At 42.4% G+C, this 22,872-nt stretch overlaps 2 protein-coding genes, 1 long non-coding RNA gene and 1 other non-coding gene across 7 annotated transcripts; 2 read left to right on the top strand and 2 right to left on the bottom strand.

Moving 5' to 3' along the window:
* The first annotated feature begins 3,145 nt into the window (after nt 1–3,145).
* Nucleotides 3,146–8,824, top strand: LOC4345517 (WAT1-related protein At5g64700). 2 transcript variants are annotated; one of them, XM_015793515.3, is made up of 7 exons: nt 3,314–3,702; nt 4,278–4,340; nt 6,412–6,528; nt 6,705–6,933; nt 7,128–7,286; nt 7,568–7,719; nt 8,488–8,824. In XM_015793515.3, the coding sequence occupies exons 1-7, from the start codon at nt 3,464–3,466 to the stop codon at nt 8,570–8,572; spliced, it is 1,044 nt and encodes a 347-aa protein (XP_015649001.1). In that variant the 5' UTR covers nt 3,314–3,463; the 3' UTR covers nt 8,573–8,824. The 2 variants fall into 2 exon arrangements, with proteins under 2 accessions (XP_015649002.1, XP_015649001.1); XM_015793516.3 differs by lacking the exon at nt 7,568–7,719 and having other exon boundaries at nt 3,146–3,702; nt 8,488–8,772.
* Nucleotides 6,113–10,446, bottom strand: LOC9271569 (uncharacterized). 3 transcript variants are annotated; one of them, XR_010734755.1, is made up of 4 exons: nt 10,283–10,446; nt 9,748–10,054; nt 6,734–6,826; nt 6,113–6,577 (listed from the first exon to the last, which is right to left on the bottom strand). It is a non-coding gene; the product is annotated as an uncharacterized protein (transcript). The 3 variants fall into 3 exon arrangements; XR_010734754.1 differs by lacking the exon at nt 6,113–6,577 and having other exon boundaries at nt 6,636–6,826; XR_010734756.1 differs by lacking the exon at nt 6,113–6,577 and having other exon boundaries at nt 6,636–6,826; nt 10,151–10,382.
* Nucleotides 10,447–12,890: 2,444 nt separating this feature from the next.
* LOC4345516 (pentatricopeptide repeat-containing protein At5g12100, mitochondrial) lies at nt 12,891–15,442 on the bottom strand. The gene has a single exon (XM_015793179.3). The coding sequence runs from the start codon at nt 15,410–15,412 to the stop codon at nt 13,337–13,339; it is 2,076 nt and encodes a 691-aa protein (XP_015648665.1). The 5' UTR covers nt 15,413–15,442; the 3' UTR covers nt 12,891–13,336.
* Nucleotides 15,443–18,087: 2,645 nt separating this feature from the next.
* LOC136351333 (uncharacterized) lies at nt 18,088–20,118 on the top strand. The gene is made up of 2 exons (XR_010734345.1): nt 18,088–18,691; nt 19,015–20,118. It is a non-coding gene; the product is annotated as an uncharacterized lncRNA (long non-coding RNA).
* The last annotated feature ends 2,754 nt before the right edge of the window (nt 20,119–22,872 follow it).

Below are 22,872 nucleotides of genomic sequence, written 5' to 3'. Positions count from 1 at the left end.
TGGCAATGAGGTTTTGGTCTTCTAAACAATAGATAGATCTAATTTTCTCCAACTAGTAACGAGACATAGTGGATTGGTACGTAACCTTCTTTGAGGACAGAATCCTATATTTATGGGAGAACTAAGTTGCTGGATTTCTATTGCAGATCTAGGTGCCAAGCGGCAGTGGCCTGGTGAAGACGGGTGCCCTTGACCAGTAGTGGACACGCAATTGGGTGGAGGAAGCCGTTAGGTGGCCATCCCGGTGGTGGGGTGCAAGGGAGTAAGTGAAGATGGATCCTAACATGGCGTGGATCTAGAAGTGCTGGCAGAGGATGTTGGAGTTTTCAGGCGGGTTTCGAGGTTGTCACATAGGTAGCGCTCAACGCCGTCATGATCATCGCTAACCTATCACTCTACTCGCTAGCGTTATGCGCGGTGCCATGCTGGTAGATAGTGGGTGTGTCATCTTCGGCTGTCACCTATAGGTATTAAGCCTGATACCCCCTAGGTATCACGGCTGTTACCCACATATATTAGGCTTGGAACCTGGGTCTGATATAAGGGTTTGATACCTTCAATATTAGGTCCGGTACACAAGCACCTATTGGTACCCATAGATATACTAGCTTGGTACTACGTTTTGTACAATACATGCTATTATCATATCTTGTATCTTAGACTAGCCAAAAAATATCAGAGGGTAGTGATAAATGAGATTATTGGATTTATCGGAATTCATCGGTGATAGACAAAAAATTTTGGACAAAATTTGGAAAAAAAATTGAAGAAAATTTGTTAGGAAATAACATAGATTTTATCCAATCCATTTTTTATTAAAAAACAACACATATATATTCTGTAAATGAGATAATATCAACATTTTATAGTGCACACACAGCAAGCAAATGGAACCGAAAAAAAAAAGAGAGAACAAAAATCGTGGCTTCGCTTGAAGCAAACTCGAAACCTGTTGGTTGAGAGCTACCGCTTGTAACCAAGGCATCAAAGCAACTTCTATAGCAACTATCGAGGCTGTCTTTTATATTATAGCAGGAAATTCAAGATAGAAGATTTTCTCGGAGGGTAGTGATAAAAGATGTGGCTTCCCTCTACGTGGTGTACGCCTATTTGCTTCCCTTTCACCGGTGGCCCTATTTCCTGCCTTCCTGGGCCTTGCCCCTAGTCTTCTGATCATCTCCATCGTAGAAGAGTTTCAGACTCCATTACTCCGTTCTCTCGGTGACAAAAATGAAACACCACGGCTAAGAACATCAATCCTCACGCAGTTGTGAATGGCCATTGTTTCCTGGTGATTTATGTATTCAACTTAGAAGCTACTCTCTCCGTTTCAAGTTACAAAATGTTTTGATTTTGATCAAAATCAAACTATTTCAAGTTTAACTAAATTTATAGACAAATATAGTAATATTTATAATACTAAATTAGTGTCATCAAATCAATAATTGAATATATTTTCATAATAAATTTGTTTTGTGTTGAAAATATTACTATTTTTTCTATAATCTTGGTCAAACCTAAAGCAGTTTGACTTTGACCAAAGTTAAAACATCTTATAACCTGAAATGGAGGGAGTACTTGATTTATACCATCTCAATCAACTTTGCTTACTGATAGATGAACACAGGGATAAAGGTCAGCAAGTTTTTCTTTCCTGAATGTGTAGCAGTTAATCTGCTAGGGATTCGTTTCAATTTTTACGGGAATAATTAAGACTAGAAATTAAGAACGGTAAGAATAAATAAAATAACGCAAGGAGGCATATATCATGGTGTCTCATATTGTAATCAATTAATGATCTATCCAGCTGCTTCAACCTAATTAAGTCATCCTCTTTGATGCCATCCATGTCTTCGATCGTAAGCAAGAGTTATCAATTAATGTTTGGGAAGGTTTAGGGGGCGATGGCACTCACTGGTGAAGAACCCATCTTCACTCCCGATTTACAACCTCATTAAGTCTCGGGTTACAAACCGGAACTATGAACTCCAGAACTAAAGATGTCCATCTTTAATCCCAATTGAAATAACTGGATCTTTAGTTCTGGTTGGTAATCATTAGTACCGGATGGTGTTACCAACTGGGACTTTTTTTTTTTTGCTATTTTGCATATCTTGCGTCCGATATCCCCAACAACAAAATATCATCTCCCGACACTCCAAATCATCCACAATAACATAATCATAACAAATCATCCACAACAACATAATCCCAAATCATCCACAACAACATAATCATTCTCAAATCACAGATCAAATGAACAAATTATCCTCAACAAACAATCATTCACAAATTAAGAGGGAAAAAGGAAAAAAAGAAAGAAAATAATTCCCACGGCGACCACCACGGCCGCCATCCGTGCCGACCGCTGCCCTCCTCGTGTGACGGCTCCACCGGCCGCCGCCGTCTGCCACTGCTAGGCACGGCCCTCCGCGCCGGTCGCCCGCGGAAGGGAGTGGAGGAGGAGGAGGAGGAGAGGGGATAAGGAGGATGCGCTGGAAGAGATAAGATCGAGGTTGGGAGAGGAGGCACACAACTCGATTTTTTTAATCTTGGTCCCAGTTGTTATAACCAACCGGGACTAAATATGGATCTTTAGTCCCGTTTGGTAACACACCAATTGAGACTAAAGATCATCTAAGTTCCGTGGTAGTTTTAAACCGGGGCAAAAAAGATATTTAGTCCTGGTTAATATTGGAACGGGACTAATGTGATTTTTGGCCAACCCATCAGTTCTCTACTCAAGAGGATCTCCTTGTACCTTGCTATTGCGATCGTATCCTGATTCCTGAAGAGCTTGCACCTGCAGCAGCAGACAGACGCTGTGCATCCATGCCTCCATGACGGCTATGAGAGGCGAGGGTCCAACCGATTATCAGCGAAAAAGTTCAGGCAGAAACTATTTTGGAAGGCTGGAGACTCGATTTTATATTTATGTTTTTCTTCGGTGGAGGAGGGCCACCAGTAGAACGATAACAAATGGGCGTATGCCACGTAGCGGGAACAGGGATGGGAACACAAAGGCACAGCCCGAGAGAGGCGTTTTTGTTGGACCAATTTTGCACCTATCCGATAACAGCGAGAAATCCGTTCGTTTTCGCAGCAAATCGGCCAGTCTGGACTCTGGAGGCTCTCGCTCGCTCTTATCGATCGATACGACCAGACCGGAGGCCATCTCACTCCAGAGCTCGCGGGATTTTTTGACTTGAAAATAGCGTGATCGCCTCTCATGTCATGCAGATATCGTGATGCGTGAGAAGAAACCGTCTATCCTCCTATAAACTCTCGAGCATGCAGTCCGTTGTGCATTCGTGCAACGCGGTTAAGTTAGTTGTTGTTGCGATCCATAGATAGAGCTAAACCCCTAACTAGTAACTACCCAGAGAGAACTGATAAGGCCAGTGTCGAGCTAGCCAGCTGACGGCCGCCACAGTTTGCTTGATCAAGGCTGATCGATCGATCGATGGACATCACCGGCGCGGGCGCTATGGGAGGAGGATCCACGGCCGCCACCGCCGCCGCGGCGGCGGGGGCCGGGTGGAAGACGCCGGTGTCGATGGTGCTGGTGCAGCTGTTCATCACGGGGCAGATCCTGCTGTCCAAGGTGTCCATCGGCGGTGGCATGTTGATCTTCGTGCTGCTTGCGTACAACAGCTTCTTCGCCGTCGTCTTCCTCCTCCCCTTCGCGCTCATCTTCGAGAGGTTTTAATCTTCTCCGGTTTTTATTTGTGTGTGTTTTAAAGAAATTTTACGTTTCTTAATAAAGTACCTCGAGGTACCTAAATATTACACTAAATATTACCTAAATCCGAAGGTATCAAATTTTACACCAGAAAATATGTACATCCTGATAATTTCTCAGGATGATGAAATTATCCGTGTTTTTATGATCAGCTTGCCGTGAATATTTGCAGATTTCGCATCTTCAGAATATTTTTTTCTCTTCGGACAAACATTTTACAAAACTAGGATATCGGAATGAGATAATTTATGGTCATCCATTAGTGACTCTTTTCTAAATTTATTGAAAAATCATTTTGTAATGTCAATAATTATAAAATGTATGTCTAGTTTAAGTTGCGAATCAATTGATTCAATAATGAATAACACCACATGTATACTTCTGATCGAATAAATGGATAACCCTGGAATTAATCACCCGCTAAGAATACTGAATGTGATTGTAATTAAGAAAAGTAATTAGCAGCGGCTGTATGCATTCTAAAATCGGGTTTCATGGTGAAAATTTAATATGCTGCTAATTTGGTTTTGTGTAGAGGCAAGTGGAGGGACATGGATTGGGGTGCATTCGGATGGATCTTTCTCAATGCGTTCATTGGGTATGTACGACATGTGTATCTGAACCTTCAAATTCAGTCAAACTGTCCATAATTATACTTATTATTTAGGAACAAGTCCAAATAACCCCTAAACTTGGAACTGAAGTTCGTTTAGCACCCTAAACTTTAAAACCGGACATTCAACCCCCCTAAACTTTATAATACCGTTTATATAACCCCTAAGATGGTTTTGCATAGTAGGGTTTTTATCTAATTTATATATAAGTTGGATGAGTTTGATCACATATCATACTCTTTGGAGTAAAATTTTGACTTAAATATTTATTTTTCTACTTATGAGCTCTCACTTACAAACAAGTACGTACATGATAATAGTATGATATTACTGAATAAGAATAAATTGATGAGTTGCAACTGATGATATGCAAATGTGTTATATTACTTATTTAAAATTGTTCGTTTAAGCTTCCAAAATATACAAAACCATCATCCAAAACCACCTTAGGGGGTGATATGGATGGTATGGCAAAGTTCGGGGGGTTGGATAACTGATTTTAAAGTTTAGGGTGCTAGACGGATTTCCGTCTAAAGTTTATGGATGTATTTGGACTTTTTCCTATTATTTATTTATTGTGTGTGTTGATTCGATCGATAGTACATGAAGATCCATTCGTTGACACGTCTCACCTCTATTATTACTCTTCCTATCGTTTTTTCATAAAAAGAGAGTATGGTTTGAATACTATTCGTAACAGTGAGTTAACGTCGAAAAATACCTGTCCTTTGTACGGCTTGTAGGTTGCAACTCACCTACGTGAGAGAAAATTGTAAAATATACCAATAAGCTAGCTGTGTAGACCAGACAATTTTAGATAATTAGTTATTTGGAGGATTTTTTTAAAAAAAAATAATTGGTTTGAGACTACTGAGGAAGCACCGCAGCATGATATTAATATATGATGATATTTCAAAAACATGCATGATTGTATAAATATGCCAGCTCCACCTCCTAACAACTCTAGATATGAAATTTTCTCCAATGCAACGATAGCAAACCCAAGTAAATTGGGAGGGAGAAGGATAAATTTACACTAACTTAGCATTAGAACAGAGTGCTCACTTCTTGGTTCTTAACTTCATCACTTCCCTTATGGAAAAGATTGATTTCACTTGTCCTTCCAGTTCCAGGTCTGTGTTGGACTTCGGATTGCCCTCTATTTCCATCTAACCATGTGCATTCAGACAGGCTTTTGCACATAGGATTCAATTTTACAGAACAATTATGTAACACTAAAAGCATATATAAATTTTTAGATTTTTGTTTGTTTCCCTCTGTCTGTGCATCCAGGCAGCCTATTGCACATGTAATTCATCTTTGCAAAACCATTATGTAACACAAAAGCATATATTTTAAAGCAGAGGTTGATAATATTCTTGATTATATATACTCTGATATTTCTCTCAAAATAGTTCTGGCAAAGCACAGAAGAAAATAATTACACATTTATTAACATTAAAATGTTTTGACTATACACCTTCTGATTTTGGTTGTATTCGCTCCTTCTTAAAATAGTTACCTTACTACAAATGTTACTATATTTTAAAACAGAGGGAGTACACAAGCACATAATTTGTTAGAAGGATTTGTTGCACAAAGCTGCAAACTCTAGATATGTGCTTCAACAACAAAAATGAACTCATAAATCTGCTAAGAGCTTCCTTAGAAGGATAACAGCATAAACTTTGATGAAAGATTTTTTTTTCAAAAACAATGATACAAATATAGACCATTAGTCTGTTCAGAGTTGTTGTGATAAATAAAAACTTAGCCTCCAATAATAAGATATTTATTTACTGATAATAGTAGCAATTTGGTGAAAGACTCTACTGCATATAGAGCCACCTTTATTTAAAATAAATAGAAAAGGCAAAGATGAAGACATTGCCTTATTTATTGATAGAGAAGGGGAAATAACATCAACCCAAGCAAGGATAAACACTAAAAAACCATCAATTTGATTATACTCAATAACCAATTTCTTGATGGCTATTTATTACTTCCTGAGACAAATTATTTTTAGTTTTTCTTCTGACATGCCAAAATATGCAGGTACTCTGTGCCAATGAGCCTCTACTACTATGGCCTCAAGGATACCACATCATCCTATTCCGTTATCTTTCTTAATATAACTCCCCTGTTCACCTTCATCCTCTCACTTATGTTCAGGTAAGAGTCTCACTCAACTAGTTGTTGTATACGATGTACTACTTGGTAACTATAGGTTCCAACAACAACAGTTCCATATCATGCAAAAAAAAAAAAAGTCATACGGGTAAAATTCAAATCGTGTCGCAAAATTAATGTTCCATCTCATTGAAACATATGTATGAACATGATTATAGGTTGGAGGCATTCAAACTTAGAAGCATACCTGGAGTACTGAAAATAGCGAGCATACTGCTTTCCATTGGAGGGACAATGCTTATAAGCCTTTACAAAGGCAAGTCATTGCATCTCTGGGATTCTATCATACAACACCAAAATGAACACAAGTCAGCAACCAATCAGCTAAGAGGAACAATTCTATTGGTTGGCAGCAGCTTCACCTTTGCTTGCTGGTTTCTTATTCAGGTAATCATAAACATTGCTTCTAATAAAGTATATATATTTAGGGTAATTTTTACTTCTTTGAGAAGGTATTTTCTAGTGTAAAACTCGGTACCTTGAGTTACTTAATTTCTTAATGCCCATAAAAATTCTCATATATCTATATATTACAGTAAATTTTATCCCCATACAATGACATCTTATAACTATTGTCACAGTCAAAGATTCTCAAAGTGTATCCATACAAATATTGGTCGTCCATGGTGACATGCTTGGTTGGAGTATTTCAAACCGCATTGGTCGGAATCATATTAAGGAGAGACAAGAGTGCATGGGAGCTAGGATGGAATCTCAACCTTGTTACCATCGTGTACACGGTATACCTTCAACCTTCCTAACCCTTGAAATTAATTTAGTGAGCTAGAACAATAAATATATTTTATAAAATAAGTTTTTTTTTCTCGGTGTTCAGTGATGCTTAAAATAAGAAATCCATTTGCAAAGAACATTTTGTTTTCTGTTTTTTGGTGTCCACTAAAACTTGAATTGTATTAACTAACAAGTTTAGAGTTATGGTATTATTTTGGGAAAGATGAAATTTTAGGGAATGCGTAGGGGACTGTCTTAGGGATTTGACATGAAAAATATTTTGGTGTAGGGGGCACTTGCAACAGCCGGGAAATATATATTGAATTCATGGGCAATAACTAAGCGAGGCCCAACCTATCCCACAATGTTCAGTCCATTATCAGTCGTCTTCACTGTTGTGTTGGATTCAGTCCTTCTAGGAAATGATATTACAATTGGAAGGTCAGTTGCTTTCATTTGTGTCTATCATGCATGTTTAATGTTGCAAAAGGAAAATATATTTGATCAGTTAATGTGGCAAATGTAATCCTTTGCCAAACTGAATAAGACTAAGTTTACATAGCAAAAGGAAAGTAAACCTTGGAAATTTCTTATGCATATTTCCAAGAAATATTATACATAATAATCAGTACAAACAACGGCAAAATGGAGAATCAAAGAAGTCGGTGATGTGAATAGTGCAAGCACTTTCAACAATTGCAGCTTGTCCTTTTCAATTCACTTTTACGTTTACAAAAATTGTGAAGCACACAAAAGATACTAGTATAACATAGATGACTCTTGGAATAATTTCACACAACCACATGTGTTATGGTGCAAGTTATGAAAAACCACAAGAGTTTAGGACTGCACATAACCACAACAATTATGGTATTAATGATTTACAAAACCAAACTCTTACACAAATTTAGCCATTCTTATGTGAACTATTCCACCAATGATTAGCCACACTGACCATGTGCATAAGAATAGCTAAGTTTATTAATAGTGTGCTTTTATGAAAAACTAATATCATAACTGCTATGGTTAAGTGCCAAATGTCAAACATCTATGGTTTTTTATAATGCAGACCATAAAGCATGTGGTTTTGTGAAATTTACTGTTTTACTTTGTATTCCTCGAAACTATATGAAGTGTATTTGCAGTACAGTTTATTTTTTGACCATTGGCAGCAATAGATGTAATTGTTCTCCTATTCTCAATGTGCAGTCTTCTAGGCACAGCATTGGTGATTGTCGGGCTCTACCTTTTTCTCTGGGCCAAAGCACGAGAAATACCTAAGAAGTCAACATAGTATATTCTACACAAGTCCTGGTAGCTAAACAACACATAGGAGTTATTTATGTACACAATGAGATGTATACAGCACAGTTATTTAAATGCGAAAGTATCATATACTTGAGACGGATAGCTTATAATGTTTGTTTATTTGTTGTTAATGGATACTATTGTATTTCATAACACTGTTAAAAGAAAATATTGTTGATCAGCCCCTGTCCTCTTACTACTATTTCTTTACACCTATAAAAGAACATGTTGGTGGCCATGAACTCGTGATTTCCTGGCCATGTCCAATATTACATTCGTTCACTTAGGCCATCTTTGGAAACTACGAATAGCAAAACAAAGTTAGAAAAAGACAAGATTTAGGTAGTTTGCACATGCAAAACATAGGTTAAATCCAAATTTAACCGTTTGGACAGGCTATAGAAAAAACACATGCATAAGAGAGGTAAAACTAAAGAAAATTTTCTATGAGAATGAACATCAATTGAATAAGAGGGTGGTGAACTATGAATCCACCACCAAGTTTCAATAAAATGATCTCAAAGGTTGAAGCCACCACACTTAGACATCATGGCAACATGACTTGAAGGAGCGATGAGCCATCCGTGTCAACTGCGCCCGCTAAGCAATGGTGATTACTTCCGTATTTCATAGTCGATGTTACAAAATATGGATACACAAATAACTAATAATGCAGTATTATATATTTATAGTATGCACCATCATTATTCACAACTCATAATCAAGTGTAAAAGAAGCTTAGAAAATAAATTAAAAACTAAATTATACTTGTAACATTAAATAGAATTAATGATTGCTTTCCGTAGCCTAAAATCCAAGAAAGATGTGAATCAAGATTTAATTTAGTATTGTGCAAGACTGGCACACTTTAACCATAGCAACTTTGATCATGTTTGATCGTCGCATTTCACTACATGCGACACCATAACGGACAGCCAGAGTCCAAAACTATTCCCCTATTTCTATTTTGGCAAAATTTGCCACATGACATCTAAAAATCATGTAATTTGTTAGAAGACATAAAAAAACGCGACACTGCCAATGGACACTACAAAATTTGTGTAATTAGCTTTAGGACACCCGAGGCAATATTTTATTATTTTCGGTGAAAAAGAGGAGAGAGAAATTTCAAAAGGACGGAAATGCCCTCAGCCTCAGTACCTGAAATCCCCATCCAACTTCAACTGCGGCGGCGGCTTCGGCTGGTTGCGGCGTTGGGAAGCGACGGCGGTGGTGATGGCTCGGCCGGTCATGGCGCACCAGGAGCTCGCCGCGCTGCAGGACCAGCAAGACCATGAGTTCCGCGCTGCAAGAGCTCGCCGCGCACGCCGCGAACTCCGGCGAAGGCGCCACGCTGCCGCCGTGGTGCGTCTCGAAGCTGAGCCCCACGGCGCCGTCGCCGCCGCCGCAGGCCGCGGTCTGCAGGTCCTGTTCTCCACAGACCCGTCGCCATGGATCCAGCTCAAACCTGCACACACATCAACAAGAAACCAATCAACGGCAACAAATCGATCAAATGCAATGCACAAATCACAATGGCGATGGAGCCGCTCGCCACCACCACCCGCTGCTGCAGCCGCTCTGCAACGCCGCCACCGCAGCCACGGCGCAGAGCTCGGCCAAGTCCGCACCACCGACGCTGCAGCCGCACTAGCAGCTGCCCGCTGCCGCCACGCATCTGTCCGCCACAATGCACCTGTCCGTCGCGCCTCGCCGTCACCGGCGGTGAGACCCTGGCGGAGCGCCGCCTCTTTTTCCGCAGCGCGCCGAGCCATCCCGGCTCGGGCCGTCGCGCCGTTCCTCCGCTCCGCCGCGTGCGTGAGGAAGAAGAGGATAGGAGAGAGATGTGGACTCCACTTATGATTACCAAATAGTAATCACCCTACTAATTACAAATAAATTAGTCCATGACTCGTAGACCCATGTGGTTAAAAACCTATTAAAAATTAGATTAAAGATAGGTTGTCGATGACATGTGGGACCCACCAGTATTTAAAGAAGGAAAGAGAAAGAGCAATCCGGGCATTTAGATAAATATCTCACTTTTTTTTTTACCTAAAAATAATAAAATAATACGACCGGTGTCCTACGGCCAATTACACGTATTTTACGTGTCCTGTGGCAAATTTTGCCGTCTATTTTCTATGCTCCACATTTCATTAGGCCTAACAGTTGTCCACACCACACCACCGCCACGTGTATATATGAGTGTGGAATGCTCAATCGTCCCTGATAATTGTGCCAAACAAGAAATGTTTTTGTTCGTGTGGTTACACTTGGATGAGGGCTATCCAAGGACACTGTACGTCTTTGTAATGTAGGGCAATTGAGAAGAGAGGTGCTTCTTGTCACGTATTAATGCCTGGCAGTTTTTAACATTAATACTAAAAATCTCGCAATATGTGAATCTTCTTTTCCCGATTCGTCATGCGGTGCGTGAGTTTATGACCCCAGTGACCCTTCATCACCCTAGTGACCCCAATGACCCGTCCGAAAATAAGCGCAGCCATGAGTTTCCGTGTTCAACTTTGATCGTTCGTCTTATTTGAAATTTTTTTTATGATTAGTATTTTTATTTTTACTAGATTATAAAACATGAATAATACTTTATGCGTGACTCATGTTTTTAAGTTTTTTTAAAAAAAAATTCAAATAAGACAAATAATTAAAGTTTAACACAGAAATTTATGGTTATGCTTATTTTGGGATGGAGGGAGTATAACTATGTCATGGGCTCATGGCTGCCCCTACCCTAGAACATGTCTGACAAACTGCCCATGAACAAAACAATGTAATATCAGTATTGACACCGTGTTTAGTTGCAAACTTTTGTTTCAAACTTCCAACTTTTCCATCACATCAAAACTTTCCTACACACATAAATTTCTAACTTTTCCGGTCACATCTTTCCAATTTCAACCAAACTTTTAATTTTAGCATGAACTAAACACACCCTGAGTTTCCTTGCAATCATGTAACTTTTGGAAGAGCGAACAACAAAGCAGTGCTAAGAGCATCTCCAAGAGACTCTCCAAGCTAAATTTTGGCCATTTTAGCAAAAAATCTCACTCCAACAGTCTCATAAAAATCTCACTCCAACAGTCTCTCTACTAGAATGGCTAAGCCAAATAGCTGGCTAAATTCCTCCCCTCAATGGCCAAACTTGGCCAGCCCAAACAGCATAGCTATTCGTGGGTCCCACGCGTAGAGTTTTCTCTCACCCTGCACTACCCGTGTCCTGAGGTTAGGATGCGGTGGTGGGACGGCACGACGGCGAGCATTGCCAAGGCCTCCCGCTCGCCGGCCGCCGGCATCGAGGGCATGAAGGGAGCAGCGGCAGCGAGATGTTGTCATCGCCCCTCTTCCTTGCCGACGCCGTCGCCTCCGCCCTCGACCGCATCCGACGTCGCCACCCGCAGCCCTCCCATCGTCGGCCATCCAGCGCCGCTGTCTCCATCCACGCCATCCAGCGTTGCCCCCACCGCCTCCACTCCACGGGTCGTCGTAGAGAGCCACCACCGCCGTTGCTGGCCTAGAGAAGAGGAAAAGGGAGAGAGAGGAGGAAGAAAGTGTAGTAGAGGCTGACGTATGGGTCACAGTGTCATAGGCTCATAATGGAGAGTCCGAGAGTGTAAATGGAGAGGCTGTTGGAGCGAGGAATGAGTTTGGCTTGATAAATCAACTGGAGAGCTAGCTATATAGGTGTTTGAAGAGTCCGATTTGAAGAGGTTGTTAGAGATGCTCTTAGACCATGATAATATTAGCAGCATGGATAAAATGTTGTCGATTGAAAACCTAATCAAAAGATTCTCAGAAAATAAATATCACAGGAGAGAACTTGTACATAAGCATCCCAGTTTAACGCAACTTCACCATACCACCACAACTTAATGCTCAAGGCAAATTCCATGATAAAAGGTAACAAATGGAGATTAATATTTACCAGTTAGCAAAACAATGAATATCAGCACCTAGAAATAGCAACAATCCCTGCCCAGCTCTCTGGGTAGCCAAATTTCTTTTTTGAAATATGCTTCCATCACCATAAACAAAATAAACCGGTAATCTGAAATTAATCAAAAACATCGGAATTCTGTTCAGTTTGAGAGTAGTCTCGTAGCCAAATTCAGATGAAGCACAACGCTAACAGAGTAACAGGTAATGAACAAATGAAGTCTAATTTTAGTATTACTGATTCAGAAGAGAACAGAGAGAGAGAGAGAGAGTCATAATCAGACACTACAGGGGCAAACAATGATTCTTTTTCATTGCCTTCGCATTTAAAGATAAACTGGACAGGAGGATAAACAGTGAGATTATGCATTACCTTCATGCACACAAATATTCTCTTGACAGAAGCCTACTCATATCTACAATTTCCAACCTCTGCAACATGCCATTTCTCAAAGGTACACATGAAAACTGAAAGCAGTTCATCAAAATGAAAATTGTAGAAATATAACTTACGGTTACCTGCCCCACTTTTCTATACATTGACATCCATTATGTGTATCATCAGCTTTCATGTTGCTTGGATGATTTAGTAAACATCATATATGCTATTCTAGCTCCATTTTGGATTTGTGGGACAAAAAATAGAATATGGTATTCGACAATTCAATCCTTCAATGGTTCACAAAGATAAGGCAAACAATCAAACTAATCCACTCTAACATTGGCTCATTATGATCAACATCAAAAGTTTCATGTTGGACTTGCTATACAGCTATTCGTCTCACCATTATTTTTCTCATGTGTCATCATGGTTGTTCCTTTTCTGTAACATTTCCTTCCTCAGATCTTCTGCCTTAATTTCATTTCCATATTTTGAGTAGGCCTCAACCATGATATTATGTATTGCATTACTGGGTACAACATTATTTTGCATCATTTTCTGATACAGATATTCCATTTCATTTAATCTCCCTGCACCACCTAATCCGCTAATAAGTTGATGGTATGTTCTCACCGTAGATTTGATGCCATACTTATGCATTCTTTGCTGAAGATCCAAGGCTTTATCAATATTGCCTCTGTAACAGCATGCTGATATTAAAGTATTATAGCTGACAGCATCAGGTATCAACCTGTGATTACTTAAGCTGTTAATAATTTCCTCAGCTTCAGATATCTGCGACTGGTTGCAAAGGCCTTTTATAAGCAAATTGTAGGTTACTATACTTGGAGATATTCCGTTACTCTTCATCTTCTCAACTAAAATAAAAGCCTGATCATTGGGACCATGCTCTACGTATGCATCTATGATAGCATTGTACACCTGGGCATTTGGTAAAACATCTTTATGAAACATATCATCCAATATAGCTACAGCTTCTGGGATTTTTCCATTCTTACAAAAAGCATTGACAATTGAACCATAGGAGACAACATTTGGTTTTAGCCCATTCTCTTGCATTTCGGAAAGAACAATGAAACATTTCTCAAGTTGCCCAGTCCTTCCATAAGCATCAATCAGCGTATTGAAAGTTTCCACAGTTGGATTCACTCCATTGTCCTGCATCTCCATTAACAGATCTTGTGCATTGGTGATTCTTTCAGCCTTACACAAACCATTGATTAGTGCATTGTAGGTAATGTGATCTGGCTTGATATGCCGCGACTTCATCTGTCCAAAGGTTGAGAAGGCCCCTTCAAGCTCTCCAGTCTGGCAATATCCATTGATCAGAGTGTTATAGATCACCCTTGTTGGGACTAACCCTGCATTTACCAGTGACTGAAGAACCTCTTCAGCAATTGAAACTTTGCCATCCTTACACAGGCCATTCAACAAGATACTACAAGTGTAATCTCCAATTGTCACTCCATTCTTCAAATATTTTCCAAACAATGAAAGCATTGCCTTTGAGTCACCATTTCTTGAGAGACCATCAAATAAAATGCTATATGTGAAGCCATCGGGCACCATCTTTTGTGATGCCATTTCATCCAACAAGGCTGACGTCTCTCCCATCCTGCCAGCACGGCACAGACCGGACAGGAGCACATTATACGTAATCGCATTCGGCTTCAAGCCATGACACACCATCTGATCCCGCAGCCTGAAACCAGCCTCCAGGTCGCCGCCCTTGATGTGCCCATCAATCATCGTATTGTATGTGATATGATTCGGCAGCACGGCCCTCTCCGTCATTTCATCGAACACCTCAACGGCGTCACCACCCCTCCCTGCCCTCCACATCCCCGCGATGACCACGTTGTACGAGAACGCGTTGGGCGGCGGCGCGCCGTCGCGTCCCATCCGCCGGAGCATCCCGACGGCCTCGCCGAGGTCGCCCGCCGCGACGCACGCCTGGACGGCCTTGTTCCACGCGAACGTGTCCGGGCGCGCCCCGGCGGACGCGAGGATCCCAAACGCGCGGCGCACGTCGGCGTGGCGGCCGAGCGAGAGGAGGGCCTCGAGGAGGAGGTTGCAGGAGGAGAGGGATGGCAGCGGCGCGCGGGCTTCGTCGGCGAGGTCGGACAGAAGCCGGAGCGCGCCGTCGGGGAGGCGGAGCCGCGCGGACGCGACGACGAGGGCGGAGGCGGCGTCGCAGAGGAAGGAGGAGGCCGGATGAGGGTCTCCAGGCGAGGCGGATGCGGATGCGGATGCGGCGGCGGCGGCGACGGCGGCGAGGGCGTGGTAGAGGTCGGGGACGACGGAGGCGGCGGGCGGCTGCGCGGTGAGGAGGAGAGACTTGGCGAGGTCGACGGAGGCGTGGAAGCGGCCGGCGGCGAGGAGGGAGGCGAGCTCGTGGAGGTGGGTGGCGGCGGCCGCCGCGGAGGTGGAGCAGAGGGAGCGGCGTGGGAGGAGGAGGCGGCGAGACATTTGGGAGGAGCGGCCTTCTTCTTCCTCATCAGTTCCTCTCTCTCCCCAAAGGTTTTTTTGGAGTTTGGTGGGGTATAGGCTGTGTTATCTTCAAACTTTCAAAAATTGCGTGACATCAAATGTTTTAACTTTCGAAAATTAGTCTACGTTTAATACTGTATCTGTATACGTAAAAAAAGTTTGATGGAGAAACTAAACACGGCCTTAGGCCGGGGGTTCTGCAGTGTAGTGTCCGACTTTTATGGCTTTTTTGAAATTCAAAAAATTGATAGGATTTGTTGGACGTAGTTTGTCATTTCTTGACGTTTTTATTGTTTAGTAATATCGCCACCATCACCACTTCATTAACACCACTTCGGTGGGAGATGGGGAACTAGGGATTGGTGTGCTAGCAGAGCAAAAGAGGGCAGCGAGGCGATTTTGCCTTATGCTGGCTAGGGAGATTGGGATGGGTAGAAGATGGATGGGGGAATTTAGGGGCGGCATGAGTGGCTTCGACCTTACGGGAGCTCCGAGGCATTTTCGCGTGCATTGGGCAAGATTTGGCGGCTAGGAGAGGGAGGCGGTGCACAAAGCTGTATGCGGACGGAAGAGGAAGACAAGGCGTTGGGTGCGGCGTTTTCGTGCAGGAGATCGAAAGGGGTAGAGGTATTTTTGCACAGGGGCGGAGCTAGAGAAAAAATGAGGGAGGTTTCCTGACTTTCTCTGTGTAATACCGGTATGTATAATTCTAAAGTGATATTGTACTAAATAGTTGCGTACCCAATACTTATAAACATCATCTCTCTAATTGATGGCGATATACAACAAGAAAATGCATAGAAAAATTAAAAATATGTGTATCATAATGAAGAAACCATCTTATAACTTGCCACTTGCCCCTCCGTTGAATGCAAGCAACAAACGCTAACTTAATCAATAATCATGGGTTATGGGTAGTCCAGCAAAACTGAAAGAGGGGAACAACGTGACTTGACTTACCGATTAGATTTTGAGGCTGCGGCCTGCGGAGGTGGTCCAGGTGGAGTAGGTGGCAAACGACGAACTGCTGGCCGACGTCGGGCATGGTAGGGGTAGGCGATACCGGCGGCTGGCACAAGGGCACTAGGGCAGGTTGCACTGCCACAGGCATCCAGGGCTGATCCAGGTGATACGGACGTCTCCGTGTCGGGCAAGATCAGCGGTAGATCGAGACGGCGAGAGATTGAGAGGCGAGGGATGAGTCACGCGTTTTGATTTTTGGAAGATGGAACGATGCCGCCCTGATTTCTGGTCGCCGATTCGCCGCCCTGGCTCCCTGATGAGTTGTCGCGCGCGCATGGATCGATCAAAACACGTGCAGTGCGACTCCTCATCTCCTCTCGGCTAGGCCTTCTCCACCAATATAGAATCTATGGGCTGGCCGGCTGGGCCTTATCGAGTAGAAGTTTTGGGCTAGACAAATGGAGGGGTTCCTCAGTTTGGGCTAGAGGGGTGCCCATGTGGTGGAGGTATAGGGGTTACAAGCTATTTCGAATTTTAGGTCGGGTTCCTGGGCACCCCCCTGGGTCTGTTGGGCTCCGCCCCTATTTTTGCATGCGAGAGAAGAAAGAAAACCGAGCGAGGCGGCAGTGTTTGCTTCGGCGCGCGAGGGCTGAGAGGAGAATAGGGGATCCATGTGTGGCGAGGTGGGCGGAGGGGATCGAGAGGGTTCTATGTGGGACCCATATAAACATATTTTTTTTATCATATCTTATGGCTGCACGCGAGCGATACAGTTTTGGGAGCTGTGCACGCGTCGGTGCTAAAACAAGCGCCCACTTGTTTCTTTCTCTATGATTTTCTTTCCTTAATCCCAGATTAAGCTGATTAACAAGTTTTGGAGCTGGCTTAATAATGCTATTTTACTGCTCTAAGGGCCTGTAGCCTAGTGGTTACAAGAGCCTCAGTAGCACCTTAGATCCTGGGTTCGACTCCCCGTGGAAGCGAATTTTCCAGGATTTAACGGCTTTGTGCTTTCAGTGGTAGGCAACGTACCCGTCGACAGCGAGGCGCCCATGGTGACTTCGTCAATCTCCAAGATGGATTTGCCGGCCCAGTCTTCGAAAATGCTCACAGGGGTAGGGTTTGCGTGCGTTCATAGGGGTGAGTGTGCGTACGTTGTATTGTGTAATTCTAAAAAAATAAAATAAAAACTAATGATAGTCATACTAGCAAAAGTGATGAGGTGGCAAATAAATACGTGGACAAAAGTAGCGTGTGACTAAATAGTGACCAAGTATACATAATCTTCTATACTACTCCCTCCGTCCTAAAATATAAGAACCCATCTGATCCTACGTTCTTATATTTTAGGATGGAGGGAGCAATAAGCAGCACCTGCTTCTTCCGATCGAAGTAGTATCCAAGTATTTTCAGGATTTTTCTTGAAATCATTTGAGCATTGGAAGTATTTTTAACAATTCAAAGATCATTTCAGTGATTATTTTAATTGGAAAAGGTTTTTAAATCCTCTCCTAAGCCGTTGGGTTGATTTCAGCCCAACATCTCTCTCCCTCGCGCGCGTGCTGTGCAGCCCAAGCCAAGTCGAGCTGCTCTGATCTGTTCTAAGCCATCCGAAAGTCTAATTTGCCTCCCTCCTTCAATCGGGCCGAGGAAATGAAGCCCGGCAGGAAGTCTGTTTTGCATCCCTCTGCTACAGTGTCGCCCCTAACCTCCAGCCGGTCGATCTCCTCCCTGCCGTGCCCGTGTACAGCGCCGCCTCCCCACCAAATTCGTCCTCTCCGTTGCTCCTCTTTCCAAATTAGTTGTGGGAATATATTCCTCTCGATCTCCTCTATCTTGTCCCCAAGAAACCCCCTTAAATTCCATGGTATATCGCGTGGATTCGACGCGGTTTTGAGTTCCTATTTTCCGGCGAACCCTAACTAATCCGTCGCCGATTCCATCCGTTCCCAAGCCGATCTCTCCCTCTTCCGGCTATAAATAGCATCCCCTAACCGTCCTCTTCCATTTGCCTCTAGTCCCAAGTTGAGCCGTCGCCCGTAGCGCCGCCGCCACGTTGTCTTAGCCGCCGCCGTCGCTGGCGATCCTCCGGTCGCATCGCGCCGCCGCTAGCGCCGTCGCCGTTGCCGTCCGTCGCCGCCTTCGGGTGCGCACGGAGAAGGAGTACCTCGTCCGCCCCTTCGCAGCCGCCGAAGACCGCCGGAGCGCCGTCGTCGTTGTTGAGCCGAACCGTGCCGCCGTTGAACCTCGTCGCCGGTCGTCGTTCGTCGTCGTTCGTCGTAGTTTCTTGCACCGGTGAGTTCGCGTCGTCGTCCTCTTCGCGTAGGTGTCCTCGGATAGCCCAACCGAGCTCTCTTTTGCCGGTGGTCGCGTGGAAGCAGTGCCATGGCCGGCGATGACGTCAGCGATGACGTCATAAATCCATTTTTCTTAGTTTCTTTATTAGATGAAAATCGATTAGACTTCGGAAATTCATAACTAAATCATCGTAACTCGGATTTGAGTGGTTCAAATTGCTAAATTCATCTAAAATCTAGATCTACATGTTAAAAATATCCACATGTACTGTTTATGCTTGTTTTTTTTACTGTTTTGTTGATTTTGTTCTTTTGCTTTAGTTTCCGACGTTCCGGAGGAGAGCGTTTTCGTTGAGGAAGGTTCGGAAGTGTTTGCGGAAGATCAAGGCAAGTCACACAGATCCCAAACAACCCTTTGAGCATGTTGAACCTGTTTAAAGCTATTGTTTATTTCAACTTATGCATTATTTTCGAATGTCACCGGGTGGTGAGCCTTTCCCAATTAATTAATAGCCGAAGATGACTTTATTTTCCTATGGGTTATAATTTGATTAGCTAGAACCTTATATATTGGTTTGGTTCAGTTAAATGCTATATATATATATATATATAATTGCTTAGCCATGCTTAGAAACATTAGCTCATTAATGGGATGAATCATATATACTACATTATTATTCATGATTATATTTAATGGTAGCTCACGATGGTTAACCGTGTTATGATAATTAATTGATAATTAAAACTTGATAATGGTGGGTTGTGAGCACATGGTTTTGAAGGTCGTGTTCATGGCAATTAAGGACCGGTTCGCGAGCTACTATTGTGAGACATTAACCGTGCCAACTACAAGCCAGCGTGGGCAACGACTTTACCTTTTGTATAACATGATTCATTGCGGGGTGCCAGACTGTGAAGCGGTAAGAAGTCCGTGGGGGTCGCCGGGGAGTCCATGCCTCTGGTTATATTTATAGAGGGGGTGATTATGATCTAGGAATGGTGCACTGTGGTGAGTTGTGTTGTGCAGGGGTATTGTCACAGCCTCTATTCGGGTACTTTCCAGTATCGCGACGCATGGTAGACATAATGTTGAGGCTGTGTCTTGTGGGTACAGTGGTACACCTCTGGCCAGAGTAAAACTATTCGAATAGCCGTGCCCGCGGTTATGGGCGAGTTGAGCAATGTTTTTCGTGATTAGTCTCACATCTCTCACAATAATTATTGATGCTATAACTGGTAATAATTTGCTTAGCTCCTGGTTTGGAGTTAGATCTATGCAGCCGGGTTTGGTTGTTCAGGATGGTTGGGCCTGAGCAGCATGGGTGTGCTGTTCAGTGTTGATTAAAATTGATGATTACTCTATTGTTTTACTACTCTTAAATCTTTGCTAAATGCTGCTTTTGCAAATGAGACTATATTATGCCATCATTTGGTATCCTTGTGCACTTGTATATTTGCTGTGTGGCTTGTTGAGTATGTCATATGCTCATTTTTGTAATAATCAATCAACCTCAGTTGAAGAAAAATGATCTAGAAGGAGAAGACATTTGGCTTATACCCCAGTTGAGTTGCCTGTGGGAGTGGAGCTGAAGCCATCGCTAGACCGTTAATTCCGCTGTTGTTTTTCTTTTCTTCTGTAATTATGTAACGTTATTATTATGATGGATTCGTATATTAAATTGTCAGTTTGTGTACCTCGGCTAATTTCTGGACGAGGGTTTTATGCACAAATAAGTTCGGGAATTACTAGTGAATTTCCGGGCGTGACATAACCTCCTCCTACTAAATAAGTACATCTTCTGTCCCAAAATAAGTTCATTAGTAAATTTATATATCCAACGTTTAACCATCCGTCTTATTTAAAATATTTTTATTGTTATTAGATTATTAAACATGAATAGTACTTTATGCATGCCTTAGTTTTTTTTTATAATTTTTCATTTTTTTTTAAATAAGACATAAACCCACAAATATTTTGAGACGGGGGTGCTGACAGGAAGAAAGATGCAAAGAAAATGATAAACGAAAAACATACACAAATATGTGTATAGATAATCTAATAGTAATAGCTAACTATTGTACACAATACCTCTTCTTAAGTTAACTCTATTGCTGATGTGGATGTTTTTAGCTAATTACTGATTACAGTACACTATTAACTTTGCTCTAAGAGCACTCCAATACAGTGACGACCTCATATGTCACGTGGAATATACTACTATCATATATGAGCCATTCATTGAGACAACAAAGGCTACTTTACGCCTTGTCTAGATTCAAAGTTTGATCTTCAAATTTTCAATTTTTTGTCACATCGAAATTTTCTATACATACAAACTTCCAACTTTTTCGTCACACCGTTCCAATTTCTTTAAACTTCTAATTTTGACGTGGAACTAAACACACACTTAATGTGTTTTCTTTCCATATATCATTACTTGTACGTCAGCCCTTTCAATGTTCCTTTTTTTTTTGACAGGAAACAATAGGAGAGGCTCCTACTGTGCTAATAAATATATTAATAATATAAGGAGTTTATGTACAGAGAAATATTTACAATGGAAATAGAGAATTTACAGAAGAATTAGAAAATAGAGTCAATCCATGATTGATAGGAAGGTTTATCCTCCTCCAGTCCTCCTTCACTCTTTGCATAAGAAGAGTGAAATCCTCTCTGAAAGCATACTTCTGGTTATTGAAAGATGAATGAATATTGTCAAAGATGAGCGTATTTCTTTCGGTCGATATCTGCCAGCAGGCCGTGCCCACCACTTCAACAAAAAACGGCTTGTTAAAATTAATATAAGCTGTTTCCTCATCCCAGTTGATACCAATGAAATTGCAGCACACCTTGGCATAAGGACAACCAAAAAACAAATGAACCATATCTTCCAAAACCCCTGGCATGCACATTCTACAGGATGGACCATCTTATAATCAAATAAGTTTTAGACCTATGGACTTTGAAAAAACCACGGATGTACATGTCAGCCACTCTTTCACTCTCTTTTCACCCCTCACCTCTAATCCCCTCCCTATATAGGTCCCGTTCTAAGATTTTAATTTTCGTGGCACGCTTTTCAGATTGCTAAATGGTGTATTTCGCACGAAAACTTTCTATATGAAAGTCGCACTAAAATATCATATTAATTTATTTTTTAAGTTTGTAATAACTAAAACTCAATAAATCATACGTTAATACCATCTCGTTTTGCGTAAAAAAAACTTAATCTTCATTTTCATCTTGAGAAGAAAAGAACACCACCATAGTTCACGTCCTTTCCCCTCTGCTATCATTTCCTCCTCACCACTGCCCCGCTGCCCCCTCGAATGAGGTGGTAGAGCCCGCACCATCCTCTTCTTCATCTGGTGCTGCAAATCAATGTTATCTCTTTAATCCCCTTCTCCTTCAAGTACTCTAGACAAGTCGACGAGTCCCCCGCCTCCATCGCCACCAACCTCCAGGACCGATGAGCGGATCTAGCGATGTGGTTGGTGAGCTCTGGGACCAACAAACGGCATGACTACTCAATCCAAGCAGCGAGGCGAGCTGATGCTCGTCAGAGTTGGCCGCACCAGAGGTGGTCGAGGACAACCTCCAACTTCTAAATTAGGCGCAAATGAGGGGATGAGCTCGCCGGCTTATGAGTGGCAATAGGCTCCTCTCCCTCCTCTGTTGCCCTCGTTCTCTTCTCCTATCATGTTCACCGTGTCATTGCTGTTCGGGTAGGGTTAAGGTGGAGATAAGGGTGTGGACCACACTACGGGAGCATGACCTCACCTAATACGGTGTCCCGATGCGTTCGTCCCCTAAGGCCTTGTTCGGTTAATCCTCATAAGGGAGGGATTTGGAATTATTATATGGTGTGTAATTATTCCCCCTCAATCCCCTACAAACCGAACAACACCTAACAGGGACATGGATCATTCTCGAAATAGGGTTCGACTCCTACGTGGCGAGCCTATGCCTCGTCTTGTAGGAGCATTGGGCAAGGCGTATGAAAGCACAAATTGCCTGACAAATCGGCATGTTGCAATTTGCAAATATTTGCCCACAATTTCCGTTCCGCAGTTATTTAGCGAATCCGCTTAAAAAATAGCCAGCTCAACACATCTCGCGGTACTGACATCTTAGACACTTTCGCCATCCCTTTCCACTACTGCTACTATTGCACAGCC

This window comes from Oryza sativa, chromosome 8 (genome assembly GCF_034140825.1).
Source record: "Oryza sativa Japonica Group chromosome 8, ASM3414082v1".
Lineage (NCBI taxonomy): Eukaryota > Viridiplantae > Streptophyta > Magnoliopsida > Poales > Poaceae > Oryza > Oryza sativa.
Note: the sequence above shows the minus strand (reverse complement) of the source record. Positions and strands in the feature narration are given on the sequence as shown.